At 38.8% G+C, this 22,294-nt stretch overlaps 1 protein-coding gene across 6 annotated transcripts; it reads left to right on the top strand.

The window, feature by feature from the left end:
• Nucleotides 1–284: 284 nt before the first annotated feature.
• Nucleotides 285–22,288, top strand: HPS3 (HPS3 biogenesis of lysosomal organelles complex 2 subunit 1). Of its 6 annotated transcripts, none has more exons than XM_041467763.1 (17): nt 285–1,026; nt 1,880–2,374; nt 3,630–3,816; nt 4,793–4,878; nt 6,550–6,742; nt 6,989–7,070; nt 8,836–8,990; nt 10,445–10,553; nt 10,764–10,945; nt 11,282–11,459; nt 12,103–12,333; nt 13,995–14,180; nt 15,351–15,539; nt 16,082–16,189; nt 16,543–16,749; nt 18,053–18,143; nt 19,275–22,288. In XM_041467763.1, the coding sequence occupies exons 1-17, from the start codon at nt 804–806 to the stop codon at nt 19,400–19,402; spliced, it is 3,030 nt and encodes a 1,009-aa protein (XP_041323697.1). In that variant the 5' UTR covers nt 285–803; the 3' UTR covers nt 19,403–22,288. The 6 variants fall into 6 exon arrangements, with proteins under 6 accessions (XP_041323697.1, XP_041323698.1, XP_041323699.1 ...); XM_041467765.1 differs by having other exon boundaries at nt 890–1,659; nt 19,275–22,287; XM_041467766.1 differs by having other exon boundaries at nt 890–1,371; nt 1,463–2,374; nt 19,275–22,287.
• The last annotated feature ends 6 nt before the right edge of the window (nt 22,289–22,294 follow it).

Consider the following 22,294-nt stretch of genomic DNA (forward strand, 5'->3'; position numbering starts at 1 on the left):
CTTTAAAAGTACACAGTAATTTTTACCTTCCTACATTAGCATAGTAAAAAAAAATACCTAATATTCTTTACTACTATGCTCACATGAACAGAGCTTTAGAGAAACATGGAAGCAGCTCTATCATAGGACATTTGGCTTGTGCAAAAAGTGCTGACCCAGCCAGTTACAGCATGGTGCTAGCAACACCAAGGTTGTGGTATCAGTCCTCATACAGGCCATTTAGCTGAGTGATCCTTGTGGGAATATTCTGTGAAATAACTAGACTTTTGGTGGGGGGGGGGGGGGGGGGATTTGTTGGCTATTAAGAAAGAATGGCTGTAATTAAGTATGAAAAAGTCTGCTTTTGATGCTAGGAGACTGGAAGAACCCAGGTTTCAGTAGTCTGATGCATTAGGCACGCTCCTGCTGGCAGTAAGCAGCTCCAAGCAGTGCCCAAGTGAAAGCTGCTCTGCACACAAACCACCGACAAGGTCTTCCATTTATGAGCCACCGTTCCCAGTCCTCCGTCTCACTCCTCATGGATCACTTCCAGTTTCTCTTCCCACTGGACAGCTCCACCAGTGTAGGGCGCTGCTCTGCCATGACGGAAGATTCCCGGGGGTGTCATCCAGCCACTGAGTCACGCCAAGGCCACACGGAACCTCGTACGAGGGAACCTCTGCCGAGGCAGCCACACACTGCCGCCTGAGCCCGCCCCGCACAGCGCCGCGCGGAGGCGGCTCTGCCCACCGCGGAAGTGCCGGGCGCCGCCCCGGCAGGCTGCGGCTGCTCTGTCCGCTGCTGCGGCGGAACTTTTCGGGACCATGGTGCAGCTTTACAACCTGCACCCGTTCGGGTCGCAGCGAGTAGTGCCCTGCAAGCAAGAACCGGCGCACTTCTGCTGTGGTCAAGACGTGCTGTTCGTTGCCAGCACGGCGGCCAGCTGCAGGGTGGAGGTGTTTACCGTGCGCGAGCAGGGCCGCTGCGAGGCCCTGGGCTCCTTCGCCACGCTGGGTCAGGTTCTGCGTATGGCGCACAGCTCGGCAGGTCAGTCCCGGCCATCGCTGGGACCGTGAGTGCTCGGCCGGGGAGACAGGGACGCGTCAGGTCTGAGTGCGTGGAGCGGCCCTGGGGCTCCGCCGGGTGGGGATGGAGGGCCAGCCGGGCTGAGGGCGGGGGGCTGCGGGAGGCGGGCGGCGAAGCAAGCCGCTCGGGTTCTGCCGCGGAAGGAGGGCCTGGCCCTCCCACCCGCGTCTCCCTCGGGCTCTTTCTCGGGCTGCTTCCGGGCCGGAGGTGGGGCGCGCCTGCGGGAGCGGGCCGGTCCCAGCGCCGGCAGCGCTCGGGCCTGCCCGGAGGGTGGGAGCCGCAGCTCCCTCGTCTGCCTCCGCCTCGGTCTGTGCTCCTGCCCTGCTTGCTTTGTTGTTTGTTTGTTTGTTTGTTTGTTTCGGGGTTTTTAAAATTGTTTTTTGTATTTTGTTTTTAGAGCACGGAGTGGGTTGGTTGTTCCAGCCCATTCCACAGCTCTTCGTGAGTTTATTGGTCCATTGCTTTCCGTGGTCTGTAGAGAACAAAACGTTTCCTCATTAAAGGGTATAAGAAGGCGGGCAGGTAGGGGGAATCTTGTATGCAATCAAAACTTACAGGGAGGATTCACACAGGAGTTACTCTGGACCTACATCTGTAAGTCTTTGCTTTTAGTGGTGTGTGAAGTGTGTGCCCCCCCAGCAAAGAAATTTGCACTTTGTGTTCAATTAGAGGAATATTGGTGAAAACTGGTTTTGGAATTTTTTGTAAGAGTTGAGACTTGAAGATGTTCTTTGTAGTGTACTACAGCAGATAAAGAGCTCAGAAACTGTAATCTATTTTTAAATTATTATCAGTATGACTGCTTTCTTTTAAGGAGACTATCTGGTGACAATTGAAGAAAAAAGCAAAGCAACTTTCCTAAGAGCATATATGAACTGGAGATGCATGTCTGCAGGGAATTCTCGCGTGTGTGTCCGTATGGTTGGTCACAAGATGGAAGAGTCATACAGTGAAGCCTTAAAAGAACAGATGTCAGTTGTTGAAATGCCACTTTCAGATCCTCCGCTGTGCATTTCATGTTGTCCTGTGAACGGAGATCTACTTGTGGGCTGCAAGAATAAATTAGTCATGTTCTGTTTGAAATACTGTGTCATAAACCAGAATTTGACTGTGTTAGATTTTGAACGCTCCTTAATTTTGCACATTGATAACCTCATTCCTGCTGAAGTTGCATTTTGTGCCAGACATATAGCCATAACAACAGAGCTGGATGTTCTAATCCTGAAACTGGAACTGGTCCAGCAAAGTGCAGACAGGACAGAGCAATATGCTCAGGGAGTCAGTGCACCAGAAAAGGCTGTGGATGGAGGTAGGTGCTGAAATAAATTTTAATTTTTTTTTAATCTCCAAGGATCTGCTAATTGATTCCCATTGTTCTGAAAGTAGTCTTGAACAAGGTCTTTGCCCTTCAGGAAATATTTCCAGATTGTCCTGTCACTGACTATCAGCTGAATATTGTAGAGCATGAAAAGTTGTACTAACCTGCAGTTGGAGGTAATATTTCAAGCAAATGTGCCATCATGCTCCATCTTTAGAGGATAGTACAGCCTCTGCAGACACAGAATTAAGTCCCTGTTTTAGGGTGCCACAATGGGCCAAGTTAAAGTAGTAGTAGTTCAGTGTGCTGTGTTCAGAAAAATTATCAGTGTCACTGCCTAAGTAACTGGCTTACACAATGAAGAATGTTTCTGGTGTGATGTCTGTGTATTTTTTTAACTGTTAGGCTCAGAACCTGCCATAATCAAGCAAATTCTCCTTTTTCAGTCCTTTATATTATTCAGAGGATTGTCTTAGAATTATAAAATCCCAGAAATAGATGTACTCAGGAGGTATCATTCCTGTGTATTGCAAGATATCAATCCATATGTAATCAATTATCAATCCCCACTTTTCCAAAAATATATGTATCAGATCAACACCAACAAACCTTAGGAAGGTCCTTTCTTTATAATTGAAGAAACTTAAAAGGAGGATCATTTAGAAAAGAAAACTGTAGCTAGAAAAAATTTACAAGAAAAGAAGACTTTTCAGATAGGGACAATACAAATGCAGTGTTCTTCACTGAGTGATGATGGGTCTTTACTCAGGTAATGGTGTCCTCCCCCTAGATTTTTTAATTACTAAAAACTACACAGAAAAGTTCTAGTTACTTTCTGAGTGTTATTAGGATTTGCTTTCCAGGACTTAAGTGAGCTGAAGATAAGCTATCACAGCTTCCTGTGATATCTGCCTTTGCCTTCTCAAAACCTCTTCAGCCAAAAGTCAACATTTTTTGAGGACCAGCCATTTGTGGCACCAGTTGTCTTTGACTCACCTTCTATGAACAGTTTACCTGTTAGGGGTTTTTTCCCCAGAAATATTGACTCTTAAATATTCAGAGTGTTGAGGCTTAAATAGGAATTGTTCCCATCTTCTAGTATGGCTGTTTTCAAAATCTTGTGATTTGAGGAAGCCAGGGCTAGCAGGGTAGCTGTAATTGGAGTATTTAATTGATATTGTCATACTGTTTTCTTCCTGCTGCATGGAATGGTTTGAACAATTAAGATAGCATTTTCATTGCTCAGGTGTGAAAGATGAAAGTCCTTCAACACATCCTTTACAGCTTGAATTAGATGAGTTCATCATATGTCAGAAGCCAGTGGAACTGCGTGGGGAAGAAAGTAAGCTATGTGAGATACCTGTCACACTGGAATCTACAGAGTTACCTACAGAAGACACAAAGCACTTCCAAGTGCAGTATTTGCTTTTCAGGTATTACAGACATATTTTCCCTTTTATGGGTTAATTTAATACAAAAAACCAAACTGTGTTGTGTGTTTTGTCTCTTTGAAAGGAAACTCCTGATATTTTGACTTCTGGGGTTTTTATAAGGTTTGGTGTTTCTTTTGAACTGAGAAAATCATGGGATACTGAGGAAAGTCCATTTTTCAGTATCTTGGAATATTTCACTTGGAAGGGGATCTGCAACAATCATCTAGTGCAATTGCCTGACCACTTCAGGAGTGAGCCACTGTTGAAGTGTATTGTTAAAGCCACAGTGCAAACGCCGCTTAAACCGTGACAGGTCTAGGGCATCAGCCGTCTCTCTAGGAAGCCTATTCGGTGTTTCACCATTTTTGGTAAGAAAATGGTTCCTCACGTCAAGTGTAAACCTCCCCTGGCAAAGCTTTGAGCCTTTCCCAGGATCCCATGGAGAAGATTTCAGCACCTGCATCTCCAGGTCCTCTCCTCAGAAGGCCGATTTAGTCTTCCTTTTTCACCAAAATTTCTGTCAAAAGCTAAGGAAGAATTGATGCCAGCGTCCAACAGTGAATTCCAAAGCCAAGCAGGGAAAAGGATGACACATAGTAGGAAAAAAAATAGTGTTGGACATGGCATGGTGTTCCATATAGCTCAGTGGAGTAAAAAGAAAGAGGAAAAAAAAGGTTAAATTGAGGTCAAAATCAGTTGTGGGATTTCTTCAGTGATGCCAAACTTTGACATGCATCTTGCAGACAAGCAAAGAGAGAGGATTTCGGTTGCTGGAACTCTTATTAATAGATTTCTATCTAGCTGTGCCATGTGCTTCTTGGCATTGGTATTAATGGCATTGGTAGTAGGAGTGTGCATTGTTGTTGAGTGTTAAAACATGAGCTTTGCCTCTTGTAGCCAGTGCTGTTTACTTGTCCAAAGTATATAATCATAATTTTTCACTGCAGTCCATGGGTTTTTTTTTCTTTTTTCCTAGACGTTTTGCACCCGACCAGTCGCCTTTTGGGTTTTGTGAAGAGATGAAGTTGCACTCTGTTCAACTGCTTCCTGTATACCAGACAGGTAAATGGATATGCATGAGTACACCGTGGAGTGTGTCACAGGAGGCTTGCGAAAGGAAGGAGCTTCCTTGTGTATCCTTTCATACACTGTGTAATTTCTGTATTATTTGTTTTTAAATTTAGATATTTTCTCCCTTTTCAATGATTTAAACAGAGCTTCTGTTAACAAAAAAGTATTTTAATTCCTCCAAGTTCTACATAAACCTCAAACTAAAATATCAATTCAACGCACCGTGTGACTAAATCAGCTTTTATCAGTTCTTTACCAATACATTTTGTGTTGCAAAACAGTTACTCTTTACATTACATTAATAAAATTCTTCTTAGTGTTACAAGACTGCCACTCAGCCAACCGAGGAAATCAGAGTAGTAAACCTTAATAATCACTGAGATACTGGTTACCTTTCTGAAGGGCCTTAATTAAAACTGGAAGGGATGAATGCAGATTTTAGGGGTTCACTAGCTCAAGCCCCAAAAGACCCATGGAAGAATTTAATGCTGTATGTTTGCAGTCAGATTTCGTAGAATCATAGAATGTACTGAGTTGGAAGGGACTCGCAAGAACCATCGAATCCTACTCCTGGCCCTGTGCAGGAGAACCCTAAGAATCCCACCAAGTGCCTGGGAGCATTTTCCAAATGCTCCTTGAGCTCTGGCAGGCTTGGGCCATGACCACTGCCCTGAGGAGCCTGTTTCAATGCCTGAAAACACTCTGGGAAAAGAGCCTTTTCCTAATAGCCAACCTAAACCTCCCCTGACACAGCTTCATTCTCTCAGGAACTGCATGTGGAGTGCTCTTAGATCTCTGCTTAACCTCCAGGCTGAACAAACCAAGTGTCCTCAGCCACTCCTCCTATGACCTCCACTCCAGACTCTTCACCATCTTTTCAGCCCTCCCTTATTCTCTTGTCTAATAGGTTTATATCCTTCTTGTATTATAGTGCCCCCAGGACTCAAGCTAATGCTGCCCCAATGCAGAGCAGAGTGGGACAATCCCATCCCTGCACCCCCAGCAGTGCTGTGCCTGATGCATCCTAGGATATGGTTGGCCCTTGACTTTTACTGACTCCTCACTCAGTTTGAGATGGTTTACTGTCTGCTAAGTAGCAATGCCTCATTTAACTTGCAGCTGACTGAAAAGAATGAGCTACTTGCTATTTAACTCCAGCTGTCTTATGCTCTTGTGTGATTTACAGGCTTTGATAAGAGGATCTGTAGAATATGATCACAGCTGTTACCTGCTAAAGTGGCATCCTAATAAATTCTGCAATTTCCGGCCTTTCCTTCCCTTAAGAAATACCTACTTTTTTGTGAGCTGCAGCTCTGGATGAGCATTCATTCCAACTCAAAAGTAATTGTCTAAGATCGGGCTTTCAGTCCATGGATGCTTAGTTCTGGTGACTTTAGAACTCTCTAATGCTGTTACATCTATAGAATTTCTTCACTAGGTGCTGCATTCATATTTTTGTGAAACTGCTTCCAAATGAGGTTACATGTCATACAATTTTTTGACACTGACCTTCTTATAAAACTTCTTTTTACTAGCTACTAAGAAAACTAGTCTGCAGCTTGGGCAGGTTTGATTCTGTCTCTTAGGCATCAGGCTTGGAATGGAATTGCCAGGTTTTTATTTATGAAGTACATAAAATGCCTTTCTCACTGTTACATTTAGGAATTTCTGCAACAGCCTATGAGGAAACTGAGAACAAGAGAAAACTTCTGAGTCTCTTCTGCTTTTTCTCTTTACCTCATGTTGGATATCTCTACTCTCTTGGGAAGTTAGTAGAGCTAATTTCTACTTACCAATATTCAGAGAAGTCAGAGCAGGCAGTCCTCACTCCACAGTTTCTGCACGTCATTACAAGGTACTAGGCTTATGGTTTTACTGGTAGTATTACTATGTTTCTCTGTGCTGCTGTCTGACACATCCTTCTTAGCCTCCTGGAAATCTCTGGGCAGGCTCATCTGCTACTTCAGCATACCCTCCTGCTTGGGCTTTTAAGCCCATTTCTTCAAAGGAAAAATAACTGATTAACTGTAGTCTTGGCTACCTGACTTTTGCAAATCTTAATTTCTTTTCTTCATTGTTGTGTTTTCTTCTTTTCCTCTAGTCAGAACCTGCAGTGCTTCACAGTGCGGTGCAGTGCAGCAGCAGCTCGTGGTGAGGATCCATATATTGACACAACCGTGAAGGTACACCTCTCATTACCTCACTAATAGAATGGGGGCAGTGGTACGGCACTTAGTTGACTTAAGGTTTGAAATCCTGTTCGTTTCTGGTGGCTGAACCAATAAAGTAACATCCAAAATGAATGGCATTTGTATTCTGGTGATCTACAGATGTCTCAATGAAACAATCTATTATTGCCATGTAAAATTTTAAACATTATAGAATGTTTTCAAAAACATGAAAAGCTATAAAATAACTTATTTTTAAAACTAAATTCCATGCTTTTCTGTATAAAATTGAATGAAGAATGCAGAGTTTTCTTTTATTGTATGATGTTTCTCAGGTGTCCTTGAAAAACCAGTTTTTCTAAGAGGCCTGTAGGCAATCGAGCAAGTCTGCTACCAGATACTTAGAGCATCTTTTTTAGGAGGAGGGCTTTTGATTCTTGGAGGTCTTAACTTTTCCCCTTCCTTAAATTGCTTATCAGTAAAAATCTATTGAATGTAAAGATTGTGATACACATTAATAAAAGTAGTAGGAAAGACAGATGGAGGTATATTTTAAGGTAGCATTTAAGGATTTCTTCTGAGCATGTAGACAGCAGATATAAAGAAACCATAGGACAGCAGAAGTTTTTTAAAATTTTCAAGAGCCAAACATGTATTCTCTGCTCTAGATAGCTAATACCAGCACGTGACACAATCTCTCCTGTCCATTCTCTAGCCTCAGCTTTCTGCATTTTCACTGTGGGTTACATTCAAATCCATCACAGTTCCTCCAGTCAGTCAACAGTCCTGTGTCTGTAGGAGTTTTGGAGAGGTGTGAAGGCTGCAGTCCTACACAGATTTCCATGCTGCAGCTTACCATCCACAGTGTGCCCGTCAACTTTGGCACAGATCCTTCCACAGGCTACAGTCCCTCAGGGGCGTCCCTGCGCTGGTGTGAGTCCTTCATGGGCCAGTTCCCTCATGGGTGTCCCTGCCCTAGTGTGGAGTTTGAAGTGTCATGGTGGTTATTTTTATTATTTGCCATTACTATTTTTCCTGCTGTTTTTTTAAACCAGGTTTAGAGCTGCCTCATTCTGGGTCTCACTGGCCCAGGGCAGTCCAGAGCCTCCAGACCACCACTGTAGGCCTCCATGTCTTACAAGAAATGTTGAGGTGTCTTCAAAAAGCAGGTTACTCATGTAGCACTGTGTTGTCTTGTTTCACTATGTATGTTAATTTGTAAGTGTAGTATTTTATCTTTTTAAAGCTGTAAATTTAAAAATATTTCTGTGCAAATGAGGCTGCATTTTTCAATTTTTAGTGCAGTATAGATGATAGCATATGTTTTATGTGAAAAGTGTATATAGAACAAATCGGGAAAATAATACTGGCTATGTAAGGTAACAATAGACAAGCAAATATAATACTTCTATCTGTAATTGCTTTTTGTAAGCAACTGAAATAAAGACTTTTATAACTAGTGGCCAAATTCAAACTAATCGGGGTAAAGTTTTCTGCTTTAGGCATCTACCTGAGGTTCAGTTATTTTAAGAAACATAGCTGAAACTGTGCAGTTGTTCTGAAGAGTGAAATAATTTTTTTTTTCACTCATTATTAAATGATTCTTGTCAGGCCTGTATGAGTATTTTTATTCTTGCTTAAATGAAGCACTCAAAGTTAGGCAAGCTAGTGAATGTTTTTAATGTCAGATCATTGTACAAAGGTTACTTTTTTTCTGATTTATTTAAAAACTCAATGTACATACCAAGTGAAATTACAAAACAGTCAATTTCCTTTATAGGCTTGCCCACCTGTCACACTGGATGTCTGTACATTAAGAATGCAGCTTTTTATAGGACCAAGAGCTATCTGTCATTTCAAAAACCATATAATTCTTTTGACTAAGGCAGACACAGAAGATATTACTGAAAGAAGAAAGCCTACAAGAAGGATGCTGTAAGGATTCGTGTCTTTTAGGGAGCTGGTACTTACAGATCTGTGTACAGTGCTGAACTTGTGGATATTGTAATTTAGGAGTGGTTCCTCTGCTGAAAACTATTGAGAAATAATTGCCTTCTAAGTGACTGAGAAGAGCAATCAAGGTTTTTTGGTTTTTGTTTTTTTTTTTTTCAATTCTATTTTTATATTTACTGACATAGAAGAAATAATGTAAGTAAAAATTGTAGAGTACCAAAAATATGTAGTGCCAAAGCTACAGGTTACAAAATACGTTGCAGCACAAAATTAAATGTCTTATCTTTGCCTAAGGGTTCTTGCCAAGAAAGCTGTGAACGTCACTGTAGTTATCCATCCATGACAAAAGTTGGTCAGACTTTGCCCCAAGTTAGAGTTGTAGAATGTGTTTAGCCAGAGGTATATGTGAATTTTTACAAGTTTCCAGGGAAACCGCTATTGCCTTTCCATTTTTGAAGGCTTTTCATAAAACAGCTAAGCAGTTATTCTAAGCAGTTATTCAGAAACCACATTTATTAAACTCAGTTTAAGTTAATTAACAAGAGTGGGACAGCTTTAGTTGATTAAGGAGTTAGTTGACCCAGTATTTCCTAAAGTCCAGAGCAGACATTATTCAGAAGAAGATAAGGAGAAGCCTGTCAGGAAAAATGACTATTCAAAATACTGTAGTTTTCTTGTGTAAAGCACATTTTCTGCCTGTTGCGTTGTTTCAAATATTCAAATATTCTATCAAATTGGCATTTGAAGAATATATACTTTTGCCTTCTGTAAAGAATATAATGGACAAACACTAAGCTACATAGCACAATAATTTGAAAATAAAGATGTAAACATCTTTACATCTGCACAGTTAAAATAAAATTTAAAAACATAACAAAAAGAGTACTTTCTTATAGTGTTTTTAACCTTAGGGCTTTATTTACCAAACCAAAGTTTTAGAATAAAAGTATTCTGATACCTCTTTATGCCATGTGTTGGCAAACACTTTGATAGAGCTGCGGGGGCAACCATGCACTAAGTCCTTACGGGAGATTAAACAGCTAATTTAATTTACTTAACTGTTCGAGGTCTGGTTGGATAAGGCCCTGGGCAGTCTGACCTGTTCAGTGGGTGGAATCCCACGCCTATGATCGGGAGGTTAGGACTAGATGATCTTTAAGGTCCAAGCCAAGCCATTTGATGATTCTATGGTTCCTGATACTCTCTGGTGTTAAGCACAGGAGAAGGTGTAGTAGACAGTTCTGATGATGACTCTTATGTGTTAACATGCCTATCCCTGGTCTGTTACTAGCCAGTATGACTTAAATTCACAGCTTTACTCTTCAGCACTGGTCTGCAGACATACCTATTTATGCATTTGAATTACAAAATTAGTGGGTTTTTTTTTGGTTGCATAGTGTTTGTTTCAACACTGACAACTCAACTCTTTTCTCTAGTTCCAGAAAGGCTGACAGCATCAAATCCAGAACAAATTCTGAGTCAGAGCCTGGTTGGAATTTATATATTATAAACACTGTTTCAACAATTCAGCTTTACAGAGAAATGGTATTGCCCAACTCCTGCTTTTGTTATTTACTAACTAAAAATAAGTACTGCTAGTTAATCTCTGATGTATGTCATTGCTGAATATGGTGTAATATATTTATTGTAAATAGCCCATAATCCTATTTCAAACACATGCTGTCCTCATTAAAATTATTCCTGTATATTCTTAATTTTTGTCAACAGCCTAAGTATGTGCTGTGTCTGTTCTAGGTAGAATATAGTAGAACTTATGAAAATGTTAAAACTGAGAGCTGCATCCATCTTCTAAGTGAGGCTCACTTACTGGTCAGAGCAGCTATAATGGACCCTCATTTCCTTAAATCAGATGAGAAGGAAGATCTTCTAAGAGCATTCAGAGAAAGTTGTGCCTTCTTAGGAGACTGCTACAGCAGGTATGTTTTAGATATCAAAGTGGCATAGGCGTGTGTTTCCTTAAGGTGTAACCTTAAAATGAAAATCCTTAATTCTTTGCTATTTTACATTAGTATTGCATATGTCATACAAACCTTTCTGTTTTACAAAACCAGCTTAGTCTTGTCTTCTCTTCTGGTTGTCTTTATTGTCATTAAACAGAATTCAATTATTCAGAATTATGTTGAATATGAACAATATGTGCAGATAACTATGTGCCTGCGACTTTGTTTGATGTACTTTCAGTTCTTACAAAGAGTGATGGCAAAAGCATTGCCCTTAGTTGTATTTTTTCCCTTCCTCTGTATTTCCTTCAGGTTTGACACAAAGGATTACCACCTTGCTTTGCCATACTACAGAATGTCAGGTTTATCCATGACTGAAGTTTTAAAGAGACTAGTTGCAGAAGGTGATGAAATACAGACATATGAGAGAGGATTTATATTTTACTTAACTCATGCTCTTAATGAAGACTCAAATGAAGAATTAAGTAAGGTAGAAATAAGTTGGTTTATTTGTAGTCTGCTAATTTAGTTCTGATTTTAAGAATTGTGTATCAAATACTAATCACTTTCCCTTTGAAAATGCTGAGCTGCTTTTTTAGTTTTACAGGGGTTTTTTTCCACATTATTTTTATTTTCCCACTGTTGTTGGATAGCAAGCAGCACCTGTGATGCTTTGGACTGCATTCAACTAACACCTTACAGGTTTGGCTATCATGATGCATGCTGCTATGATGTGGTTCCCACTTGCACAGATACACTTCTGTTTTAGGAAAGCCCTGCCTCAAATTTCTGTCATCTCCCATTTCTGTAGCAAAACAAGCTGTTTCTTTGATCATTGCTAAATTGTACAGATTGCTAAAAACAATTCATTTTGTTGGTAGATGTTCTCCTACCAGAATATGCCAGAATATGGGTTGAATCACTACCAGTTATAAATCCTTTACTTTTACCAGTGGGAAGAGAGGCAGGAAAGGTGCTGTGATTTGATACCTAAGCTGAACTTGTCAGTTTTTTTAAAATATAAACAAACCTGCCACAAAAAACAAAATAACACAACTGCACTACTTTCATATGCCATAGAAGAATGTACATCTGCAAAGGTCTAAACTGTCAAATGGCTTTTATTTCAATAGGAATCAGGAAATAAAGTTCTCCAGATATTCTATCTCGCGGACCCTGTGCAGCTGCCTGATATCCTTTGCAGTCCCAGCATGAGAAACGTATGTCCTTTGACAGCTGTGAAGTATCTTCAGAAAGTAGAAAAGATGATGCCATCAGTGGTCCTGACACTTACTAAGGCTTTCTTGGCTCTGAAAATGGGAGACCTGGCAATGTATGAACATGAAATGCACTCCTATAAGGAGGTAAAGTATGCCAAGAGCATGAGCAGTTCATGCTTTACAAAGTCCAGGGCAATAGTTTGACTTGTAGTTGCATTTTACAGTAAAAGAAGCTTCCAGTCACTCCTCTTTCTCCTGATAGGCTGTGTAGGCTCCACTAAATGTCTGCAGTAACAGTAGAATGGAGGGCTGACATACACTGGGACTGTACAGTTTGCCCTGCAGATAGAGTAGTCTTGTCTTGGCAAAGACTTACAAAATAGGCAAGTTTTGAAGCTCTTTATTCTTGATCAGTTAGATGTTGTTTTACTGGGATGTAACCAACTCTTCCAGTGCTCTTCAGCTGCATGGGAGGATTGTATAGTAGCATTTCTACACTTCTCTACCTGAAATTACTATGTCATATGCCCATCAAAACACCATCTGTATGCAAACAGCCATTATAAAATTTTTGTTGAACAGAATATTTATCCATTGTGCTTACAAACTAAAGTTTCTGTATACAATTTCACATTTTATGTGGAATCAAAGCACTTAACTCTTATTAAGACCAGATCAGAACCTACTTCAGAGCTATCAAAGTAAGAATTCGTCATCATTGGGGGCAAAAATGTTAGTGGAGCTGTCTCTGCCACAGATGTTCACATTGTGTGAGACCAGTCTGTAAATTACTTCTTGTTGAGTTTGATCAAGACTGTGGAATATTAAAAGGTGATAGAGTTTGAAACAGAGACTTTTTCTTATAGTGGAATATTGGGACTCTAAACATTTTTTAAATAAATGGATAGCTGACTCAAAGTTAGATATCGTGCTTTGGTGGAAAAAGTCCTGCAGAGTTTTTAAAGGTGGCTGGTTTTGAGTTGCAGTGTTGGAACTGTGGGGAGCTGTTTCAAAAATTATATTCAGCACCACCTGCTTTTGCAGCATGATCAAGTGAAATTGCCATGTTGTGAGCAAACACATTGCATGGATGTTATTTTGAGAATAAGGTGGCTTAGGCTTGAGTGTTTTTGGTTGGATTTTCTTTCTTTCTAATCTGATCTGTTAAATATGTTCTATTGCTCTTCACCTTTAAAAAAGCATTTTATTTCAAAGTAGGAAAAAACCACTTTCAGAAAGCTAAACTTAATATTTCTTCTAGGTCTGCCTTATATGTCTTGTGTAATTAATTTAATTTACTTAGGCATTATTTTTCCACTGTCTTTAAAATAGGAATAATATATTATACTCGTCTTCATAAGCACTCACATAACTCAAAATAGCTTCTTGTTGCACAAAGTGAAGCACATTTTGATCATTGTTTCAGGGATATTTTCAAAATAAAAATCACACTTCTGCAAAGTAGCCTCTTGAAAAGTCAGCCAGTGATTTTTCAAACCCCTCTGTATATCAAATGTCTTGGATTATTTAGTGAAATCCAGTTTATGTGCACACTAACTCCATCTTTCAACTGCATATTACTTTCACTGCTTAGGCACAAGGCCTATTTTTCAGGAGTCGCTGCTCCAGAATGTGGTTTGGATCTCTGTCTCTGGAGAGCTACTCTGTGAATTGCAGAAAGGATTTGCTTTCTTCCCTGACTACTTCCATCTAAATTTCACTGCCTGAGGAAATACTGAGTTTACTGAGTAGAATAATCTGTATATTGAATTCTTTGCCTGATTTATGTCTATTTATGTTTGTAGACAACACTGGCTTGTGGCTTCATTGGGCAGCCACGGCTCCTGCAGCAGCGTAAGGAAGGAATTGTTATGCCAACTGAGTTTGCTGTTCACCTGAAGGAGATGCAGCCTGGTTTACTGGTGGCTGCCACTGTGGCTTTACATGAGAACAGTAAAATTGAACTAGAAGAAGCAGATACCTTTTTCAAGGTTGGCCTGTGATCATGGTTTTGCTTCTATTTTTTTCATAGTGACATTGTTGTGGGAAAGAAAAGCAGCCTCAATTGCTCCTTCACTCACATTTCAGCATTTCTTCAGAAAAAGCAAGATGAGGGGTGGAGATAGTCTAGTCTTGATAGATGGTTACAGAGTCAGAAACTGGACCTTCTGGAATGGAATACTGGTTAAGTGAAGCAAAAAAAAAGAAAGGAAAGGAAACAACCCATTAAGTTCTTTGCTTTTAACCTGTCATTTGAATGGAAAATACCCTGATCTCAGAATGCTTTCAGTGGCTTCCTAGTAACTGAGCTTCCAAAGGCCATGGAAATGTAACAGAATTTAGATAAATTAATTCCATAATCTCCTTTTGAAGAAATCTTCAGAATTAAAACATTCTTCTAAAGAATCTGGCTTAAATACGTAACAGATATATAATGTTCTGATGATCTGTATAAATTGGTGAAAGAAAAGTACGTGTCTGCAGTTTATAAGAAGAAATACTAATAGTTTTTCTAGTGTCCCTGACGTTTTCTTTCTTTCAGCTGGGACTAGACAGACATTTTTTTCTTTTATCTACAATGAACAGCAACACTTGGGTTAAAACATGTTCTTCAATGTACGTGTGTTGCAGTCTTACCTGTCACTGTGAAAGACCTGTATCAAAAAAAGCAAGTCATGAAGTTTCAATTAGAACAAGTGTTGTCATTTAAAACCATTTGGAAACCAAGTAAAAATTCTTTTTGCTGGCACAGCAGATCTTAAAACATCTTCCTTGTGGGTCATACCATGATACCCAGCTGAACTACACAGCAGATCGTATCATATAGAGACTTCTTTTCAAAACACTTATTTGTCTATCAGCATCTGTAAAAACTCTCCTCATTAGCAGTCTGTAAATACTTGCTGACAGTTATAGTGACATTTCTAGCTGTAGAGTAAATCTTGAAGAAGAAATCAAATCTGTTGGTCAGAATTGATTACCTTAAAATCACCTGATGAACTTTTTACTTTGCATAGGAGTGTATTACGTAGAATCACAAAAATGAAATCAAAATTCTGCTTCTAGTAAAAGTGAAAAACTGTTCCTCCTGTCTTTTCTAACTTTTTCTACTGATAATCACCATAGTCTAACTTGGTGTCTTCTATTATATTTGTTCTTAGATGCTGTGTAATAGCAGTGAAAACACTGTTCCCCAGCTCTTGGTGGATTTCTGGGAAGCTCTTCTTGTAGTGTCCTCTCAGGAAAAAATACTTCAGGAGCTGCTATTAAGGGTTACTTCTCAGTATGTTTGGAGAATATCAGAGAAACAAATTCCTGAGACTAAGCCATTGAAAACAACAGAGGATCTAGTAAGTTGCAAACCACACGAAGGAAGTTTTAGGACTGCGCTGTTCCTCCACAATCTATCCAAAGTACCATCCTTAATATTTTAATTCTAGACAGTTTATCTCTTAAAAGGAGCAAGACTGAAATAAAATAAGGTGATGTGCAGTTACAAATTAGTATTTCTGTCTTTGGCCAGTCTTGCTCCTTGTGGATGTTTGCAAATATATTCCAACAGGAGTCAGCTCTGCATAGAAATAAGGGTTAAAATGAAACAGTGAGAATTTGTCAGGTGGATTATTTACAATTTTATAAAGCTAACTAAATGAGGAAATCTTGTGAATGATGAATTCTAAAGAATTATGAACAGGAAAGCTAAAATACAGAACTAAATAGAAGTTTCCAGTTTATTTGTTATTAAATTGCATGAACCAGGAATGAAGGGGTAGGTGCTCTTCTAAATTATGCTATTTGAGATTAAAATTTTCTTTAGTCGCAATGAGTTTCATATGGAACTGTCACTAACAGAAATGTTTATTTTACTGCAACTTAATTCTGTCTTGTATAGATAAATTCCTGTAGTCATTTCGGGTTGATTGTCCCATGGGTAGCTTCCATAATGTCAGTGGGATGTTCATCTGACAAAGATTACCATGAAGATATCTCAAGACTACAGGTATGAAACATGTATTACATCTTACTGCTTTATATCTTAGATCCATTCTGCAAATATTCGTGTTTGTGTGAACAACTTTCTCCAGCAGACTCCCCTTCTTCCCCCCTAAGCCATCCAAGTCAAAATAAAAAGTTGACTGAAATGATGGAAGAAGAAAATACTGAAGAGTTCTGTTAATAACAGTATTTACATTTGCATCTACTCTAAACTCGCTTTCCCAGTTTTCAGCAATATTTATTAAAGGAAGTATTATTTCAGGATTATTCCAACAAGTAAGGGCTTTTCTTCTAAGGTTATGTGTAGCATTTTTTGCCATGTTTGTCTTAAACCCAAGCAATACTTCTTGTCTTCAGTCTCTTTTATGCAGTCAGTCAATCAATATAGCTTCAGCTCTGCCTGTTTTGGAGCCCCTGACAGAGGCTGACAACGTCGGCCTCACCGTCCGTGTTCTCTGCAATACGCGTCTGGGCAAGTATGAGCAAGCCATTGACCAGCTGCTCACGAGGTGTCCTGATGCAGCTGTGTTCTACGCTCAGCATGAGCTGAAAGGTGACAGTCAGGTGGGCTACTTTCAGTACAGTTGTTCACTATCATTTGGGGTTTTTCCCAAACTGAAATGCTGTATGTACAGATGGACTCTGGATGGATCACATAGCCTAGCTTTGAGGCAAAGTAAATTGCTTAGCTTCCACCTCTTCCTTGGTGTTTTAATTTCTTAACTCAGTCCCAGTAATTGTAATGGAATATTTTTTCCTCCAGTTTCTTTTGCCACTTACCCTATTCATTGTGGTAAACGTAAAGCATAGTCTTTTAAATGGCAGAGTTCTTCAGAATAAAGAATAATATGTTCTTTTTCTGCTGTAAATGAAAAGCTATCTAGTTTCTCACTAACTGACTATGTTCTGAATTGTTTGTCAATGTTTATATTGTGAAATCTTAGTAATAAGCTAACTGACAAAAGAACATGGTCCCTTGAATAAAATTGCACTTAAATATGTTCTTCCTGTGTTCTAGTGACACCTTCTGACCTTCTAGCCATCAGAATGGTGCCAGTACACTAGCAGAAAGATTATGTCTTTGTGTCCCATTTTCCCATTAGGCCTCTGTACAGTTTTAGTGTTGGAACTGATTTTATTGTAGTGTTCCAGGACTACAGGAGTTTATTTCCACTTCCCAGCACAGCAGCTCAATTAATTGCACGGAGCTCTGCTGACCAGAGTCAGGAAATGTGGTCTCTATCAGACAGATGTACTAGAACTCTATTCAGAACCAGATTTGAGCTTTTTATTCAGGTCTGAAAATAGTTTCTGTGATTGTTCCCGCTTTAGAGTGGAATGTGAGGTTGCAGTACTGCATCTGAACACAAGTGAAAGAAAATAGTTACCAGTTTTAAAGGAGGAAAGAAATCCTTTTCCTTTTCTCTATTCTTATCTACAAAATTGTGCACAAAGCCTAATTTACTACTACAGCTGTTGGAATGAGACAGACCACATCAGGAGTCAGAGCAGTGCTCTTCACCACTTTCCATCAAGCTGTTTTGAGAGAAAAAACAATTCTCTGACTGCATTGGTATTGCTAATTAGGTGACTGTTTTTGTCTTCTAAACTTTTTTCTATACAGATATGAGGGACGCTCTATAAAGATTTTTGGGCAGAAAAAAAGTTACACTGAAGATTGAAAAACAAAACATATGCAAAATCGCTGCATTTCAAAGCATGATATAAACAAATTATTGAGTTCATAATAACTGACCTGTATTGGTACACATCTGAGCTTAGTTCAGGTTATTTTTAGCAGGTCTTTCATACTCTTAATTTCAGTTCTTGCTTATTTATACGTTTGATGTTGGGTTTTGTGGATTAGGCTCTGTGGTGGAACAAGCTGCTTCCTGAACTTTGCAAGAGAGCTAGACTTACTGGAAATGGCTGCCCTGTTCTTATTTCTTCACTCAAAGGTAAATCAATTGGTTGTAACTCAACTCCAGAAGGCTTTGTTCATCAGCTAATATTGTTAATAACTGTTCAGACTAAGGACTATTGAGATGATAATTTGAAAAAAAATAAGGGGGTCTTTTTCTTCAGTTAAAGCTATTGCAGTTTAGCAACCTTTTTGGTCATTAGCACAGAATTCTGCAATGTAGGCAGTGTAGCTTCATAAAAATCAGGACATTAATTTTGTATTGAAAACAGGTATATTGTTGTAATCATACTCTTTCTGTATAGGTAAGGAATAGACACCATTAAAAAAAAAACCTACTAAAAAGAACTAATTGTGATTGGTTCTTTTCTAGGCTAAATGACTATATGGTTCTTAGGTAATAGACTGTTAGTGATAATACAGAGGAGGCTTAAGTGTGTATTGATGATTAAGTCATAGACTAAAAAAACCAGTATGCTAATACTAAAAGTAGAGAAATCCACCTTAGTTCTGTAGTCCTATCATTACATGTTTGTAAGAAATTATAATATTGTGTATAGCTGAGGGGCCAGTGTGATTGTTTTGACAAATTAGGAATATTAAATAAAGCACATATATTGTACAAAGAACGCCATTGGAATGCCTGACAAAAACAGCATTGTGGGATTGCATTCTGCAGCACAGTTCTTACAAAGTTCTAGTTTCGGGTGCCAGTAGTTTTTCTTTGGATTTATTTTCATGCAGTAACTGTGTTGTAATTGCATAAAGAACATAACATTACACAGCTTGGTCTGAGATGCTTCTTGCAAAGCATCCAGTTTTACAGATAGTGTTGAATGAGGGTACTAATAAGATTTCTAGGGCTTGCTTTGCATTTCATACAAAACTTGTAAAATACTAGATCAGACTTCATTAATGTTAGTGCCATGTGACCCAATATGTCAAGGTAGAGGCCTGTTTTTGGTTGAAGTCATAATTTCAGTTTCCTTTTTAGATTTCCCATAGTTGTGTTTGCACACAAATGGCTATGTCTCAAATGTTATTCCAGTTGCAATATTTAAATAATTTGATGACTTTAATTAATAATTACATTGTTAATGCTTTGGGTTTTTTTCTTTGTTCTAAACTCAAAATACCTAAACTATATTTTCTCCCCTGCTCTGAGCAGAAACTTTATCAATTGTTGCAATGGAACTGGAGCTAAGGGATTTCCTCAGTCTTCTACCAGAAGATGGAACTGCAGCATTTTTTCTGCCACATCTTCTTCACTGCAGCCAGAGGAAGCTGCTGACCTAAAACAATGACCTGTGGACCTGCTGTGCACTCAACTACAATGTGCTATAATAAAAAAGTAAATGAAACAAGCAGTAGAACTCCTTATAAGGTACTGCAGGCCTCCCTTCACATACATCTTGTGATGTCAGCTGCTAAAGGACAGCTGTTTACTGAGGCAAGGCATCTGTTTTGAAGCTAATTCTGGTGCCTAAGCAGCTAGGAAATACAGACTCTACCGTACAACTGAACGTACAGTGTTCACTGAAAGTGAAGTAGAAAGTCAGTCTTCAATCTTTGTTAGTTGGATCACTGACTTAGGGAGGAATTCAGGCTCAGGTATGTGTCAGCTGTACAAGTGAAAGTGAGTACCTTACTCTTCCAAGCGGAATTGGGCCCAACTGACTTGATATTGCAACACAGACATTTCCTTGAATTTCTTCTAGGGTTTTTGGTAAGCATCTCAGGTGCTTGTGCATGTGTGTACTGATGTTTGTCTGTCTTGTGAGCAGAAAGCATCTTTCTGCTCCTTCAGAGCTGGAATTCAGTCATAAGAAGCAGTCACAATGTTTATAACGTCCTTATGAATGTAGTTTGTGGTTTTTGACAATTACCAAAAATACGACGACTCCCATGATCCCATAACCATCTAAACCATCTAAAGGCCTAATTAGCTGACAGTGACTCTATAAAAATGTTTTCACTGGAGTTGCAATGTTATTTAAACCTGTAGAAGTCAGTCAGAAGAGACTATCTATATTTCAGCTAAAATACGTTAACAAAAAAAAAAAAAGAAAAAAGATAAATCAAAAGTAGTTTAACTTACTCACATAGCATTCCTGCTACAGGTAAAATGAATTATCTAATTTACTGATAGGTATTATGCTGTTTCAGTGTAACCTTTAAAAAAGACCAAAGCAATTTAGGCTTGTTAAAGAGAAGCAATTTCATTCTTGCAGGCATAAAGCCTAGATGTCTTGCTTTCCTTGCCTGTCCCATACATCTTTCCTTCTCATTTGGCACAGATCTAACATGAGGAGTTGGGTTATTGAAACGCAACCATATTGCTCTTACTGTTTTCATTTTTGAGTAGCATCAGCCATGCTCTAACACTGATGCTTCCACCTGTCAGGAAGCTTTCCTTCACCAAGAGCTGCAACAGCAAAATGATTCCACTGCAGGAGTTGTCAGAGCAAAGCTTTTCACTACCATAGTTACCAAATTTTGGCCTTCACTGTCTGCATTTCATCAGGCTTATTTCAGCCTAATTTTGCCTTGGAATTATTTTCATAACAGAAAACCAAATCTTTTAAATGCATATTCTTGAGAGGTACTACTGAATAAAATTGTAAAGTAATTCAATAGAAATAATATAACTATTTTTTTAACTGCTCAATTATACAATACTATATATCTTTTCAGTGTGAACCTGTGGATAATTCCTGTTTTCTAAGCATTTACTACAGACATACTAGTAAAATGTGACAGTATGATGACTGATACCCCAAATTTTGCTGTTACTCAGGGTTATTTGCAAACTTAAAAAAAAAGTACATTTCATTAGTTCTTCCATGTTCCTCAGCTGCTAAAAAACATGCAGTAGCCATCACCTAGAATATGTTTCATTTGCAAGATACTATTTTCATTTACAGAAACACATTTATAAGCTGTAACATCCATTCAGCTGTCTTAGTCTGGGGTTCTTTTCTCAGCCATGGCCACTATGTGAAATCTTCCAAACTGTGTAGAGATGAGTGGTCCAGAAGAATATTTTCCAAGAAATTAAGGTAGACTTAGGAGGATCGCTGTGTTAAAATGCTTTCATCATTCTTGAGTGCCTGGCATGCCTTTACACTTGAACTGATTGAATAATCTTGGGAACAGAGACTGTTTGTCTAGAAGGAGAAAAATAGCTTTATTGTACATTTCATCAAAAGAATAGTCTGTGCATGCGGCCAGCAGAGTCCAAAATGAGCACAGAGGATCCAAGTACGTTCTGGGCATTGTGAGTTAGATTTAAAAACAACTTTAAGATGCAATGAAGGTTACATTTTAATGCAGTCTAGATGGTTAATAATAAAAAATTCGATGTACTGCTGATCCAAGTTGAAAGTCTGTTTTTGCATGTCTTTCTGTGTACTCTTAAATTAGCCTTGTTATTGTCTGGACATCTGGTATAACATACTCTGTAAATCGGTTTTAGTGTTTATAAAATTGAATTAGGTTCTGTTTCATATTCCAGTGCTTTATCAAATAGAATTAGATTTTTTGTTTAACACTGCATTCTGTATTTTTTAGTATAGCTAAAATGTAAATCGTATAGTTGTATATATATACATACATCACATATTTTGAATTATTTCTACTGTTCTGTTTCTCTCAATACCTGTTATGCTCTGTCTTTTGAATACTGAAAAATGTTGGTTTTAAAATTGTATTTAACTTTTTAGAAATAAGAACTTTTCTTCAAAATTCAAGATTTTTCACTGGTGGTATTGCAAGTGCAAGGTAATAGTGTCCGTAAAGCTACAACATGCCCTTGAGAAAGTAAACACTATTTTAGTTTTTCAGTACTTCAGCTGAATGGGGATCATGAATTCAGCTGTATTTATCAGCTGTGCTTGTTTTCAACAAAGATTGAAATGAAGTCTCAATCACTACTGACACTTCTTGGGTACAGAAATACTCTGTCTCATGAAGAATTCGTTTTAAATTTAAAAAAACTGTCACTTAGATTTCATGGATGGTAAGTTGAAGGAATAGTTAGTTATCATCCAGTCCTTTAATTGTTTCATTTTCCTGAGCAGTGCTGAGGGAAGCGTGACCAGATTGCCTGCTACATCTTGACTTCTAGACATGGAATATTGCTGGGTGCCTGAACTGGTTCAAAGTGTGCTGGACTGTCTGTGAGCCCCA

Source organism: Pyrgilauda ruficollis, unplaced genomic scaffold (assembly GCF_017590135.1).
Source record: "Pyrgilauda ruficollis isolate IOZ18807 unplaced genomic scaffold, ASM1759013v1 scaffold21, whole genome shotgun sequence".
NCBI classification, from domain to species: domain Eukaryota; kingdom Metazoa; phylum Chordata; class Aves; order Passeriformes; family Passeridae; genus Pyrgilauda; species Pyrgilauda ruficollis.